This window comes from Aricia agestis, chromosome 12 (assembly GCF_905147365.1).
Source record: "Aricia agestis chromosome 12, ilAriAges1.1, whole genome shotgun sequence".
Classification (NCBI taxonomy): Eukaryota; Metazoa; Arthropoda; class Insecta; order Lepidoptera; family Lycaenidae; genus Aricia; species Aricia agestis.
Window position 1 is genome coordinate 14,387,609 of NC_056417.1, and position 15,776 is coordinate 14,403,384.

At 37.6% G+C, this 15,776-nt stretch overlaps 2 protein-coding genes across 4 annotated transcripts; both read right to left on the reverse strand.

Moving 5' to 3' along the window:
- Window positions 1-4,727: 4,727 nt before the first annotated feature.
- LOC121732445 (transcription factor Adf-1-like) lies at window positions 4,728-8,333 on the reverse strand. The gene is made up of 5 exons (XM_042122322.1): window positions 8,167-8,333; window positions 7,904-7,972; window positions 6,945-7,088; window positions 5,881-6,022; window positions 4,728-5,213 (listed from the first exon to the last, which is right to left on the reverse strand). The coding sequence occupies exons 3-5, from the start codon at window positions 7,075-7,077 to the stop codon at window positions 4,868-4,870; spliced, it is 621 nt and encodes a 206-aa protein (XP_041978256.1). The 5' UTR covers window positions 7,078-7,088; window positions 7,904-7,972; window positions 8,167-8,333; the 3' UTR covers window positions 4,728-4,867.
- Window positions 8,334-10,765: 2,432 nt separating this feature from the next.
- LOC121732601 (zinc finger protein 99-like) lies at window positions 10,766-14,422 on the reverse strand. 3 transcript variants are annotated; one of them, XM_042122539.1, is made up of 4 exons: window positions 14,400-14,422; window positions 12,888-13,003; window positions 12,636-12,760; window positions 10,766-12,241 (listed from the first exon to the last, which is right to left on the reverse strand). In XM_042122539.1, exons 2-4 carry the CDS (start codon window positions 12,990-12,992, stop codon window positions 10,876-10,878), a joined length of 1,596 nt encoding a protein of 531 aa, XP_041978473.1. In that variant the 5' UTR covers window positions 12,993-13,003; window positions 14,400-14,422; the 3' UTR covers window positions 10,766-10,875. The 3 variants fall into 3 exon arrangements, with proteins under 3 accessions (XP_041978473.1, XP_041978470.1, XP_041978471.1); XM_042122536.1 differs by having other exon boundaries at window positions 14,334-14,420; XM_042122537.1 differs by lacking the exon at window positions 14,400-14,422 and adding an exon at window positions 14,113-14,178.
- Between the last annotated feature and the right edge of the window lie 1,354 nt (window positions 14,423-15,776).

Here is a 15,776-nt window from a genome sequence, read left to right on the forward strand (position 1 = left end):
ATAAATTCGCGCGAATAAAATCCGCGCGGTTAAAATTAGCAGTACGCGGTCGCCGGTCAGTCCCTAACGTTTCGTCCCAAGTTTTTTATTTCATACAATTCATCGTTAACTATTCTTGATCAGCTAGGTTTAGGTTAGGTTTTAGCGTGAAAAATTCTAAAACAAAAGTACCTACAACGTATAATTTATAACATGGCCTGTGGACTGTGGTCTGTGGTACAGCCGAGGAAAATATGAAGTGTATTTTATATACTTACCTATTTGCCATTTGGTGTTTAGTTATTTTTAACAATCTATTTTGTCCTAATTCCTATTATATAAGATAAGAATATTGTTTGCTTTGCCCATAATTGCAGTATGTAAGTACTATAATAATAAACAATACGGCCTCAATTATACGTTTATTATGTCCCGGGCTCATTTGTAAAGCAAATTCGTGTTTTGACCCTAACGACTGCTAGCTGTTTTGTGCTAATTATTTGAAACCTACGAAAATGAACCTTAATTGGATACTTACATTATTAGAAAACACGTAAATTAACCCTACAATAATAAAAGTAGCGACTAAAGTACCTAACAACTAATTTTAGAAGTAGTTAGGTTTAAGTTTAGCGAGATAACTTTGCTTACTATTATTATTAAAATAAGTAAGTATACGTTTAGGGAAATTGAATAAGCAGCGGACTATACGTAATTTGGTCGGATAATGTAAAGCCAATGGTAATCGTGAACTGCCTGCGGACTTGATATAACCTGACCAATTTACGTAGGTTCGCTGTCTGACTAATCAATCTTTTTTTATGAAATAAGGGGGCAAACGAGCAAACGGGTCACCTGATGGAAAGCAACTTCCGTCGCCCATGGTCACTCGCAGCATCAGAAAAGCTGCATGTGCGTTGCCGGCCTTTTAAGAGGGAATAGGGTAATAGGGGAGGGTAGGGATGGGAAGGGAAGGGAATAGGGGAGGGTAGGAAAGGGAATAGGGTAGGGGATTGAGCCTCCGGTAAACTCACTCGAAACATAGCGCAAGCGCTGTTTCACGCCGGTTTTCTGTGAGAACGTGGTATAATTCTCCGGTCGAGCCGGCCCATTCGTGCCGAAGCATGGCTCTCCCACGTACATCTGCAAAACAAACAAGTTATTGCTGAAATAATATTGTATTTTAAATTCATTTGTATTACAATAAACACGAAGAAATTAACTTGGCAGTTGGCTTCTGCTGTCATAGAACAAAGTTGCTGCAGAAGAAAACACTCGCAACAAATAGAAATCTTTATTTTTTGTTCCAAAACAAATATTATATTAATTACAGACACGTTCGGTTGACCTCTCACAAATTTTCTCTGACAAATTCAAATTTTTCCGATATATGATTTTTTATACAATGACATCTATACACATCCATACATATAAATAAAATTGGAGTATCTGTTTGTAATATTGAAAGAACCGTTTTTAACTACATGCATATGAATGTACCTACATACGGGACATATACCAAAATAGCACTTTTTACAATTTTTGTCTGTCTGTATGTCTGTCTGTTTGTTCCGGCTAATCTTGAAACGGCTGGGGCAATTTTAACGGGACTTTTTTTAGCAGATAGCAGATATAATAAGGAGTAACTTAGGCTACCTTTTAACCGACTTTCAATAAAGGAGGAGGATGTATTTTAAAATTTTATATTTGTTCATACATATTTTGTAATTTCAACTTTCTAGCTAGCGCGATGCTTGAGATATATCAGCCTGCAGACATACTACTATAATATTATTGCCGCGGACGAGGTCGCGGGCAACAGCTAGTAAATACATAAATCCTTAAGAATATCTATTGTGCTACGTATTGGCACAATAGATATTCTTAAGGATTTATATATAGATATTCAAAGGTGCCTAGTTAACTTCTGCTTGTTATCAGTAATTATAGGCCTCTTGGATATCTCTAGTGGCGCGGCGAGTGGCAGATTCAGGCAACACGTGGGTGTCAGAGTGCGATCAGCTGTGAAATACGGTTTACTAGTTAAAAATGAAAACACGTTGAAAACGTTAAAAAGTGCTCTGAATAAGGAAAATATGGGCGGTACGAGGTACTGTTGTGTTGTAGGGTGCAAAAATTCCCAATCTCGGATTCGTGAACTAACGTTTTATTCGTTTCTGAGACGGAATTGGGAAACGTATCGAAATCAACATGCCGATTATTAATCATGCTTAAATCTAAATCTCGCATGAATATTTCTAAAATATCACGTGCAAGTTATTTTTAATATCATTGTTTTATGTATAATAATATATTGTAATTGAAAAAAAATTAATGAAAAAAGTACTTAAATCGGTTAAGTTTTGGAGAAGGAATCAGCGAACAACGAATCGAAGATTTTCTGTTCTTTTATTAGAACTTTTGCCGTGTTGTCTCTATCGCGCTCTGCGGTGGGAGACTTGAGATTGGTGAGACAGCAATACATTTTAAAATACCTATTTTCAATTTCTCTCGCCGCTGGTGTATCCTCTTAATAAAAATATGTACAACGTAGTGTACAACCTACTATGTAGCGATGTCTTAAAAATTAAAATAAATTAATACATATTTTACGAAAATTTACACATTGGCATAAATTATTAGGAATGTGTTCTAATACAGTACCTTGTCGATTTTACTGCCGCACTCAGAGTAGAACTGTAATTAATTTAAAAATTTGACATAAGCCTCACATTATCCGTCAAACCCTTTATTAAATTGAAGGTTAATCGTAATTAAATGTTTATGAGTACGGCGGTAAAACGAAATAATTAATAATGATAAAAATTAACATGTTGATGTGAGTTACAAAAAATATATTAGATACTTACAAATCTATATTTCATTGTTTATGGGTGCAGTGTATCACAATATTCCAAACGACGCCTATTTATTAAATTTCGATGTAATTATCACTTTGTTACATTTAAATGATTTTGGGATGGAGCAACTAATTAAGTATTATGAAGTATGAACAACCTTAGAAAGCAACTACCCGCACCGCGCACTGTAAAACTCTGGAACAAACTGCCACCAGCAGTATTTCCGGACCTATACGACCTACAAACCTTCAAGAAGAGAGCGTATTCCCTCTTAAACGGCCCGCAACGCACCTGCAGCTCTTCTGATGTTGCGAGTGTCCATGGGCGACGGTAGTTGCTTTCCATCAGGCGACCCGTTTGCTCGTTTGCTCCCCTTATTTCATTAAAAAAAAAAACTAATTAGCAACGCTGGTAGTAACGCAACTCCAAAAGGTCGTATTCTATACCTAATTATATAAATATTTAATACTTGATTGAATTTTCCATAATATTATGTACAACTTGAAGTAGGTTGGAATTGTAAAGTTCTAAAAACTTGGGTGGTTGACCGTGGCCATCCACGGTCCATCCAAGTCCCAACCTAGCTTTAGCCATCTAAAGCTAGGCTGGGACTTGGCATTTTGTCGCTCTGGGCAAATGGGAAATGCCCAGCTCGCCGGCCCCCTTAGATCGGACCCTGCAGACATAACAATATTATAATATATCACTTTCACAAAATTAAAATAACTCTAATCAGAGTATGCGCTTCAGGTAGGTAAGTATGCGCTTCTTACAATTATTGAAGGACATGTCCATAACGTACAATTTTTTATTATTATAATATCTCTTATTCAAATAGCTCTATACCTAATAGATAATAAATAATAATACTCCCTAGTCAAAACGTACTCGCCAATAATTTCGATAGCGATGTTAGGGTGGGTTGCACCGTGGTTATAGTTTCAGTTGTGATCGAAGTTATGGTTATAACTTATAGTTAAGACTAACTGTAAGTTGTAACTTGACTTGACTTTAACAGATGACAGCTGGTTCGACAAGGCTTTAAATGAACGTGGGCGGGGGCGCTGCTGGTAAAGAAGAACTGTCAAAAATTGCGTTTTTGTATGATGAGAGCGTTAGTTCCTTTTTCCGCCACGTTCATTTAAAGCCTTGTCAAGCTCAAGGTTATCGTTAATATACTATAATTCAGATAACTACCTTACCCTTTGTAAAAAATTTCACATTCAAACTTTGTTTAATAGTCGGTACATTTCTGATTTCATATTCATTCTAAAATTAATTAACAACGAAATTGACTGTCCTGACCTTCTCAGCAAAGTAAACTTTTATGCACCAACTAGACCACGTAGATTTAATCCACCACTAGCTATCCCATGTTATAATTCTAACTATAGGCGTAACTCCTGTCAAGTGCGAGCTAGCATTGAATTTAATAATGTCTGTAAAAAATTCTCTTTCGATCCTTATACATTGCGGACCAAGAATGCAAGAGATAAACTGAACCTTAACTTCTTCGATTAATATTTTCTATTGATTTATAATTACTGTTCTATTCTATATTCTATTCTCTTAAACATCAGTGTACTTTGTAACCTTAGTATATAAATATAGTTACACAGAATTTTGTTTGTTGTGTTAAAAAATCATGTTTGTTTGCTAGATTCTCTTTGTTAATGGTGAAAACCTGTCATTGGCTTCTTGTTTTATCTATAATTTAACTATTTAAGTAAAATTGTAAGCTGTTGGTTTTCCAATATTAAATAAATAAATAAATAAATATGGCGTCCATTATTGACTTTAACCAAAGATTTGACATTTTGCATTATAGTTAAAGTTACAGTTATAGTTAAAGACGTAAAGTAAGTTGGTGCAACCCACCCCTAGATATCAAAATATATGGGATTTGACATTTAACATTTTGAAAATCGCTGTACCGCGTTTCTTTTTGGTGTGAAGGTGAACTTAGTAGTTACTTATCTTTTTGCTTCACCAACTCTAGAACTGATAAGTGACATCTTTTTTTACCATCACTCATTCGACTCAGTATTCTCATAATCGCTGGCCGGCGTCACATACGGCAGTTCCATACCGAACTCCGCTTCGTACAGCACTTGCTGTATTTTGAGTCGAGCAACGGCATTCTGCTTGGAGTTCAGTCGCTTCAGCGTCGGGGCGCAGCTTAGCAGGAATAACTCGTCGGGGTCAGTCCGACACTGACACGGCTCGTCTTCTGTCGAGCTCAGACGGGGTTTCTTGCTGGCCGACGAGTCCTCGTCCTCGTCGTATTTGTCGCTGAAGGATAAATCAGGCAGCGAGTTGCCCGGTCGACGGACTTCTTCTTCGGGCTCTGAATCTGATGTCTCGCGTTTTGATCTGAAAACGTGTCATTTATTAGTATCTAAGCGTTCTTAATTTCGCAATGTAATACCTATTTTAATCACAAGGACGTTTCTATACCACGGGCACTCCGGCGAAGCCGCAATCGCCGTTTCTGGTTTTGATTGACTTTCATAATTCACGTTTGTGATTTATTCCACAAGTAGGTACGGTACCTAATGCCTAGAAGACGATCAGACGATTGGGAGAGCCATGCTTCGGCACGAATGGGCCGGCTCGACCGGAGAAATACCACGTTCTCACAGAAAACCGGCGTGAAACAGCGCTTGCGCTGTTTCGCCGAGTGAGTGCGTTTACCGGAGGCCCAATCCCCTACCCTATTCCCTTCCCTACCCTCCCCTATTCCCTTCCCTTCCCATCCCTACCCTCCCCTATTACCCTATTCCCTCTTAAAAGGCCGGCAACGCACCTGCAGCTCTTCTGATGCTGCGAATGTCCATGAGCGACGGAAGTTGCTTTCCATCAGGTGACCCGTTTGCTCGTTTGCCCCCTTATTTCATAAAAAAAAGACGGATGATTGCAATGACGGTAATTCGGGTGACCGGCTCTCGGCGAACCCACCATACAGTTTATTTAGCGCCGTTTTTTTCCTGTATTTCCACTCGTGCCGCATGTCCTACAAAGTACTCATAGGGGTACTCACATGACGTCGACCTTAGGCTCGACGTGCGGCAGCAGGAACCGCATGTGGTGGTGGTAGGGCCAGCGCGTGCGGCCGCCGTGCGTGCGCTGCAGCTTGATGAACGAGTCGCGCAGGGACCGCCACCGCTTCTTGCATTCCGACTCTGGAGTTTAAAAAATAGTACATGTTACCCGAAACTCGAATTTGTCATGCGGGAGCCACGCACTTTCAGGTAACTATAAAAAGTTATTGTTAGATAATTTCTCGAAACTCAAAGTATCTCAAAGTACCTCGAAAGACAAGTCGTTCGAATAGTGTTCATACATCCGTAAATTTCAACGATCTCAAATAGATGGCGTTAGTAGGTGTTTGTTATAGAAAAATAGACAATATTATGTTGTGATTAACTTTCTCAATAATTTTTATGGTGTACATTTTGCTACCCGCGAAACTACATTGCTTCGTTGCGATGTGACCACGAAAATGTATGGGATTTGATATACGCATCCGGCGTCACTAAGGGTAGGTTGCACCAGAGGCGTGACTAAAGTTAAAGTTATGGTCAAAGTTATGGTTATAGTTAAGGCTAATTTAACTTTATCCTTAACTTTGACGACAGAATTTGACAGAAGACGTTGCTGGTCCGACAAGGCTTTAAATGAACGTGGGCGGAGGCGCTACTGGTAAAGGAGAACTGTCAAAAATGGCGTTTTGTATGATGACAGCGTTAGTTCCTTTTTTCGGCACGTGCATTTAATTAAGCCTTGTCGAGCTCTATGGTTATGGTTAAATTAAATAGGTATGGTGTCCATTTTTGACTTTAACCAAAGATTTGACATTTTGCATTGTAGTCAAAGTTATAGTTATAGTTAAAGTAGGTAAGTTGGTGCAACCCACCCTTAGTGTCAATGGCGCTTGCGATGGGTTGTGTTGTGTGATGTGTCAAATCTCACACATTTTTGTTATCTGTCTTCGCTATTAGGCCAGCCATAGACGTACCGCAAGTTGCATAATATTAATTAGAGCGGTGAGGTCCGTACTCCGTTTTACGTGTATGGCTAGCCTTAAGGTCAATTCACACTCACCCGACACATTAAGCGCCTCCTGCACCTCTTTCCACGCGTCGTCTCTGAGCTTGGTCTTGTTGAAGCCGCTGACCGCCTTGTCGTACAGTATTGGCCGCTTCTCCACCTCCTTGATCAGGTCTATCTCGTTCATCGTGAACGGATCTGGAAGTCACGGTTTTTACATTCAGTCCAACGCCGCCAGGTCACTTGCTGAGTCAGTGGAAATTCAAGAAGTGGGATAGAATTTGACATTCTAGTTAGCATCCATTAGAATATTGTCAATCAGGTGCATGTATGTTAACAACATAACAAGTTTTCCGACTGTACATAACCCCCGCGTTCCATTTAGTGTTAAAAACTATCAAAAAGCTCAAAATGCCTCCTAATTTGAGCGTTTTGGTCGTTTTTAACGCTAAATCGCTGCACCATGCGACACTCAGGGTGAATGAGGTCACTTTTTAGGGTGAATGTCGCTCGCATCCATACTGATATTATCAATGCGAATGTCTATCTGTCTGTCTGTCTGACATTACCACTTCACTACCAAACGGCTGAGGTGATTTTGTTTTCAGTATAGAGATACTTTGAGTGCCGGGAATGGATATAAGGATTAGGCGCAGCGCAGACGACAGACTATCCGTGTCGCACTTTTTAGTCAGTGGAAATAGAACCTATGCAGTAACGCAAACGTCTGCGCTGTGCGTCGCGTGCGTTACAAAAAGTGCGTCACGGATAGTCTGTCGTCTGCGCAGCACCTTAGGATACTTTTTACCCAAAAAAATGTACGGTTCCCGCCCGATATACGGATATTGGCGAAATGGAGTTGCAGACATTAACTTCCATAAGGTTTAATGATTCAAAAGTTTTTAGCTTCATTTGATTATTACCTATCAAATAGGTAAGTGATAATATACTTAATTAACTTATTTAGCTATCTATTATGCGATACAAAGGCACAGAATATCTTTTGAACTTACCCGTAGTTTTCTTAGTTCTTGTAACTGGCGGTTAGATACAGTGGCGCGGCTGTAGGTTTTGACGTTTATCTGAAATCGCGGTTTAGAAGTTGACAAAGTTGTTCGCACCGCAACAAGTGATATTTTTACAATATTTCAAAGCAAATAAATCGTTAATTACAATACAGAATTATACCTACTACCAACTATAGAATGATTTGTAGAAGTAGCTATTCAAATTATTAAAGATCTTGAAATTAATAAAAATTAAAATGTTCACTCACCTATTTTAATGTCCAGGTGTATAACTTTGATTTCTTTCTTTTTTTGGCAGAAGGGTGTTTTGGTCGGAGTTTATCGAGGGACTGATATGACGCACGTAGCGCACGGTACGCGCGCGCCGTGCGTATCGAGCGGCGCGGCAGTTCGACGCAATGCCGCAACCCCTACAACCCTGTACCACCGATCAATACCGTAATGAACCTTAGGTACACGACGCAGAGTCTAAAATCCCATGTCGATACAGAGTAGGGCCGCCCGAGTATTCTTTGCTGGTTAATTATAATATCTTATGTGCGAGGTTTAAAGTTTAAAATCTCATGCAACGGGCAAAGCTACCCTCGAGTTTTTAGTGATGATCTATTGTGTGTCTTCTGCGAAGGATGTTAAGTCTAAAATCAAATGCAGGGGCAAAGCTACCCTCAACTAGTTATGAATCAAGGTTTATAATTTTATAAACTTATGATGTGCGGGTTGTAAGGTTTCAAGTAATAATATGGTCAATATTTGCCGAGCACGAGGCTGAGAGGCAAATCGACATACATCAATTGAGAATTAAATACTCTCTATCTCAACTACTGAGCCGATTTTGATGAAACTTGCAGCATTCCCTAAATTGAACCATGCCTAGACAACAAAAAAAGAATTACTTAAATCGGACGTGTAGTTCCGGAGATATGCGAACACAAACATACATAATTTAATATTATGTACACTGTTCCTACTACCTATACATACACTTGATATTTGATACATTTATTTAATAAACTGGGCAGTTAACCTCCTTTTTTTGAAGTCAGTTAAAATCAATTTAAGTTCCGCGGAAATCGAAAAGCCACTTTAAGATTCGTACGAAGTAATAATATTATGCAGGTATATTATATGTCGCAGACTTGGTTGAATCTGCTTTTTGTTAGCGAATTCATTAAATGAAACCATTTAATGACTAAAGGCCAGCGTTTAACTGTTAATTAAAATATGGTTTCGTTTAATTAACTTGCTAGTCATTCAATTAAATAGCTGAATAGTATCGACTATCGACTGACAAAGAGATATACCACGATTCAAAACCACTTTCACATTTATAATATTAGTATGGAATTTCCTCCATGGTACGGACAAATATTAAGAATAATAATAAAACAATATTAATAATAAATTCATATTTATTGGTCAGTAATACTTATATAGACATAAAATATGTGTAATAACAAAACACAACACAAATAAGGGTGGGTTGCACCAGAGGCGTGGTTATAGTTACAGTTATGGTCAAAGTTATGGTTATAGTTAAAGCTAACTTAACTTTAACCTTAACTTTGACCACAGAATTTGACAGATGTCTGCTGCTGGTCCGACAAGGCTTTAAATAAACTTGCCCCGCCCCCGTTTATGCTGCTGGTAAAGGAGAACTGTCAAAAGTGGCGTTTTTGTATGATGACAGCGTTAGTTCCTTTTTAGCCACGTTCATTTCACTCTATAGTTATGGTTAAATATGGCGTCTATTTTTTACTTTATCCAAAGATTTGACATTTTGCATTGTAGTTAAAATTATAGTTAAAGTAAGTTGGTGCAACCGACCCTAAGACTGGGTTGCACCAGAGGCGTGGGTAAAGTTAAAGGGGTTTGGGTAATATTGGCGTCATTTTCAAATCTCGCGGCCACTCACCAAACCGGCATATTATGAAAGAACATATCAAGGGGAGTAAACTTTATTATGGGGGACATACAGCTAAACTATATCGGAGCCGAGATATTAGGCATTTTAAGTTCGTATTTTCAACTAAACGTAAATTCAATCATAACCTAAATATACAGGAAAATACAAAATATATTTGACGCGGACGAAGTCGTGGGCAATAGTTAGTGAGAAATATATATCCAACAGATTAATATACCGTTTCTACGCCTGTTTGTTGAGGATAGCTCCATAAAGTAACGTTAATTACTATTGATTTTGTGAACATAAGGTGCAAAAATAAATATACTTACTAAAATAATCGTAGCTCAGCTCCGATATTACTTAGAACAATAATTTTTATTACTAATATATGTTTCTCTAATGTAGTGCTACAAAATAGTATTGGTTTAATCCCTGGCCGCTGGAAAAAAAATGACGCCACAGGTCCATACAAAGTTACCCAATGCCCTTTATGGTTATAGTTAAGGTAAATTTAACTTTAACTTTACCCTTAACTTTGCCCGGAGAAATTGGCATTTAAAACCTTGTCGAGCTCTATGGTTATAGTTAAATATGGCGTCTTGTGGCGTCCATTTTTAACTTTACCCAAAGATTTGACATTTTGCACTGTAGTCAAAGTTAAAGTTAAACTAACTTTAACTTTAACTGTAACTTTAAACTGTAACCATAGAGCCCGACAAGGTTTTAAATGCATGTGGCGAAAAAAGTAACTAACGCTGTCATCATACAAAAACCGCAATTTTTGACAGTTCTCCTTTACCAGCAGTGCCCCCGCCCACGCGCATGTGTAACCTTGTTGGATCAGCTGTCATTTGTCAATTTCTCCGGGCAAAGTTAAGGGTAAAGTTAAAGTTAAATTTACCTTAACTATAACCATAACTTTAACTTTACCCACGCCTCTGGTGCAACCCAGTCTTCGACTTGCAACAGATTTATATCTGAATGTAATAAATCAGTGGAACAATTTTTTCTCGAGTTTTCTTAGAACACATTAATATTGTGTGTTTAAAAACTAATCTTTTTTCTCCGAGTTTCTCTGGGAACACACAAGTTTGTGCTTTTGAAAACTATCTTCTCTGTGAAACTTTTGGGGACAGCTACTGCAGTACAAAATAATGGGATGATGTTTGTCTTTGTGCCTCTGCAGAGCTTTTTTATTTTCAACCTTTTTTCCGCAATAAGCACACTCCGGCCTTTCAGAGTGCTTATTTTGAATGTGCATAAAAACATTCCCTTTGCTTGAAAATTTTTGGCCACAATCATGACATTGAAACATCTTAATATCTTCGTGCATTACTAATTTATGTTTTTTAAGGTTATGTATATTGCTAATGGATTTTCCACAAATGTCACAATTGACCTTTAAATCTTTTTGTCCTTTGCCATGCTTGTGTTTGTGTCTTATCATTGAGCTCGCATCGGTAAATTTTTTTGGGCACTCAGTACAGAAGTAGCGGTACTCTTTGGTATGAATCCGGACGTGTCTGATGTGGGCTGAAGGATCACTGAAGGCTTTGTTACAGTACTGGCAGACGTATGGTTTATCACCAGTATGAGTTCTTTCATGATTTTGCAAAGCATGTCGGTCATAAAATTTCTTACTACAGGTTTTACATCCAAAACATTTTTCTCCCTTATGCCTTAGTAGGTGAACATTTAGACTAGCTTGCTGTGCATAGCGTTTTTTGCAAATGGGGCAAACATAACGTGGTCTAGAATTGGGATTATGACTGAACATATGCTTATCTAATGAGGCCTTTGTCACAAATTTCTTTCTACAAATATTGCAAGTTCTAGTTCTGTGTACATTGTTGCGATGCTCCTCCACCAATTCCTTTTTTGCAAACCTCAAGTAACAGCATCTACACGAGTATGGAACATTTTTATGCATTTCTTCTACATGTTTTCTCATATCCAGCACAGTAAATGTCTGGTCACAATTGTTACACGAAATTATTTCAAATGAATTCTTTTTATAATAAGATTTTACTTGCTGTTCCGTTTCAACTTCGACTTCTATTTTAAACTTGTTTTTACTAGTCTTCTCATTTTTCTTTGTTAGATCAAAATTGTTTTCAGACTCGTCAAGGTCGCTTGCATATTCTAACTTAACTTTTACAGCAGGCATTTTTGTTATTTTTTCTGTTTTAGCTTCTTTTAATATAATATTTTTATGTACTAATTTTTTGTGACTGTTAAGATCTTTTTTCTCATAATAGGCTATACCACAGCTGCACACATGCTTCAATGGTTTGTGTGCTTCCATATGCATATCCAACGTACTCTTCAGTACAAATTTGTAGTCGCACTCACTACAACTGTAGCGCTTAACATATTTTTCATCAAGATATCTTGCCTCATGTTTTTTCTCCTTCACTCTGAAAAATTAATACGAAAATTAGTCAACCTACAACCAGTTTCTAAATTCCATATTCCACATGTAGAAACCTTCAAAAACGTTACATTAATTATAACATTGAAAATAATAAAAAAACGTATATTTATTCAGATTTAGTTAAAACTAGCTGTTGCCCCCGACTTTTCCGCTATCTACAAAAAAAGTCCTGGCAAAATAGCTCCAGCCGTTTCAGAGATTAGCCGGAACAAACAGACAGACAGACAGACATATAGACAAAAATTCTAAAAATGTTGTTTTGGTGTATGTTGCTATATAGATTCATATGCGTGTAGTAAAAAACGGTTCTTTCAATATTACAAACAGACACTCCAATTTTATTTATATGTATAGTAGATATCACAAAAATGTCTTACTTAACAGCCTTGATAACATGAGCCATTCTGTGTAGTTTTAGAGCGTTGTCAGTCAGAAAGGCACATCGGCACTTATCACAATGGTAAAATGTATCTTGTGACACAATAACTTTGCTCTGGAAAACCTTTAAAAAAATGGTTAAATTTTTAGTTAATAATTATCAATGTGAATGATCATCAACAAAATAAATAAAGTAAGCTTGAGTTTTTATCCATCACCAATAAATATTCATTTCAAAGCATATTACATACATGTGTGGTTATATGCTTCATATAGTCATGGAGTTGCATACTGTCGAAGTTGCAAATTCTGCAACAGTACATCTTCTCCTTATCCAGTTTCGCTATGGAGTCCATTGTTTCACAGTCTGTAATTGATACAAAGAATGAGCACTAAATTTTTCTGCATGTTTAAAACTGTAGATATTTAACCTAGATCAGGGCTTCCCAAGAGTCTCATGCTCTACCGACTGAGCTAGCCGGGCATCCTACTCCTCTTATCTTCTTCTGATTAATTTCGTTGCGGGTCCCAAGACAGCTTTAGCATGTCCCTCGGACTCCCTGAGATCATATCAAAGGGTTTTTGTGGTTGAAAACCGCTGTCGATCCTGGCGACACAGGAGATACAGTGGTGAGAATGTGTGGTGGGCCAAAGTCCGTTTAAAAAAAAATCAGGGCTTCCCAAACTTATTTGTAGTGTGCTGTCACAGAAATGAATCTAGATTCATTTCTGTGTGTTTTAGAACCAGCCTAAGGTTATCATATAAACACTATTTGGATATTTATATTCTCAATAGGAAATAATGACCAAATCAAAACATAAGCATAAAAATTAAAAGAGATATTCATGAAAGACATTAAAGCCAGCCTTGCTGGCTAATGTGAAGGCTGCGCTTGCTTTTCTGAGCATAGCTTCTGAAACCCGGGATTTAGACTACCCGGGAATCCCGGGATGTATGACTGACATATTGCACGCAGTGCTCACTCGATTTGGTTGTGTTGACATGCGACGCCCCTGGGACATTTTTGCGACGCACAGTTTGGGAAGCCCCGACCTAGATAATGAAGTGGGTAAGTTAAACAAGGTTTGTTCATAATATAAAAGAAAAAAGGCTCTGTTACATCAAAATGTTTGTTACCCACTTAATACACGTCTTTAATTTTTATAAATGCGACAAAACAATTACAGTTGGGTCCACTAGCTTATATTATTTTAAAAAACCTATTCCCACATTGGATACAATATGTTATATTTTCCAAGTTTGGCTAGGACAATGCAGGCTGATCACCTGATTGTCTGACAAGTAAGATGATCCATCATGCGTCGGTCGGATGTGCATGTAAAAAGTCGGTCCTGCGCCTGTACTCTTGCCAGTCGTGTCAGTCTTCCGTCCCATAGGGTTATCAGAGTAAAGGAATAGAGTGCTCTTGTGTAATGCGCAGACACTTGGGCACTACAAAAATTTCTCCTGCGGACCTGACCTGGTTTCAAGGAAACCGACCACCGTCACCGAAACCGGTGTGGAGGTATTATTATAGTATATTATAAAACAAAACACCAAAAGCCGGATTTCGTTTTGTAGGTACTTTTAGTTAAGTATAAGTATTTTACAATACATAATATTATCTTCACAAATCACGTCCATGCATATTTTAGCAGCTTCAAACTTTATAGTAATATCTGCAGTTATACCTTACCTTTTTCCAAGACAGCGTCGCGGGTCGCCCAATATCGTCTAAGTAGCAAAATAAAATTATATTTACCTAACAACAAAATATCTTTTTCACGTGCGATTAAAATGTTTAAAATCAGAGAGAGAAAAGCGTAAAACAAAGAAAATAATAATAAAATCACTACCGTACATTTGCGTTAAAAAAACAGAAAACTTTGGAAAACTTAACCAACCTCTCGATTGGCGCAGATTACACGCCACAGATTACTAGTATATATTTTTGTTACACGCGTCAGTATAATTACGCGATCCACGGGAATCCAATGAATAAGGAAACAGATGGAGGCGACATAACTACAAAAAAGTGTGGCCGGCGCCATATTGCCAAGAACTAAACATGGTGGTCTATAGTGATGGGACACTCGGTTGATATTTGTCGAGGACATCGATAAACTAACATGTTATAAGTGAGCGTCCTGTTATATTATATAATAAATTGATATCAAAAATGATTTTTTTTATATTATATAAAAAAAATATCATTTTTGCCTATTTTGTCTCTATGTATTATAGTACATAGAGACAAAATAGGCAAATATGGTTTTTTTTTTTATATAGGAGCCTCCTTAATTTTAATAAAACTATTTAATTTATTTTAAGTTTATTAATTATTATTTAAGTTGCCATTATTGATATCAGGCAAAAATTACCAAAAAATCGGACAAATACTAGTTGTACTCGCGCACGAAGTCATAGTAAAAGGAGGGGAAGTAAGTTATCTTCATACAAAGGCACCGCGCGCGGCTTGTATGTGTGCGTCATAGTATCAATGCGTCGCCACACGGCACACAACAAAATCTCGGACAATATTTCGACATAACCAGTCGGGGCTAACACTTTACGCTGCACGCTCGCGCCGCGCCGCGCCACGGCTAAACGAATCGAAAATGTCCGATCATAATATAATCGCAAGAGTAATAGATATTGCTGTGTGCTTGGGTGTTTTAATAGTAATGCAACAATTCCAGAATTGTCTTTGTTTAAATTACCTGTTGAACAGGAAAGGTCAGTACTACGCACTTATTCTAGCATAATATAATAATTTTTACTTGATGATCAGATACCTACTTACTTCTTTTTTATTGTATTAGTTTTCTATCACACAAAGGAAGTAGGTAGGTAGGTAGGTCTACTTTCCCACTAGAACATAGTATAAATAAGATAATGTTTTATGCACTTTTGATCCGTCAACTAATTTGCCGCTATTGCTTTGTTTACGTAATCTGGGGGCACGGTAGTGCCCCCGCCAAGATGAGCCAAGCGAAGCGCGCAAGGGCACTACCTACCTTTTCTCGAAACGTTTCGTCGTATTTTTGAACCCTCGTAACTTTGGTTTGAATAATGCCAGATAGTTGAAATTTTTAAGATATAATGACATGGGTATAGTTATTAAATGCGCAAAATTTTG

Excerpts from the sequence above, each read along its gene's own strand:
- LOC121732601 (XM_042122539.1), bottom strand. The coding sequence starts at position 12,992 with ATGGACTCCATAGCGAAACTGGATAAGGAGAAGATGTACTGTTGCAGA. Across the intron at positions 12,761-12,887 it reads TGAAGCATATAACCACACAT|GTTTTCCAGAGCAAAGTTAT; the intron begins GTATGTAATATG and ends ATTTTTTTAAAG. Across the intron at positions 12,242-12,635 it reads CATGTTATCAAGGCTGTTAA|AGTGAAGGAGAAAAAACATG; the intron begins GTAAGACATTTT and ends TTAATTTTTCAG.
- LOC121732445 (XM_042122322.1), bottom strand. The coding sequence starts at position 7,077 with ATGAACGAGATAGACCTGATCAAGGAGGTGGAGAAGCGGCCAATACTG. Across the intron at positions 6,023-6,944 it reads GGAGGCGCTTAATGTGTCGG|AGTCGGAATGCAAGAAGCGG; the intron begins GTGAGTGTGAAT and ends TTTAAACTCCAG. Across the intron at positions 5,214-5,880 it reads GAGCCTAAGGTCGACGTCAT|ATCAAAACGCGAGACATCAG; the intron begins GTGAGTACCCCT and ends ACACGTTTTCAG.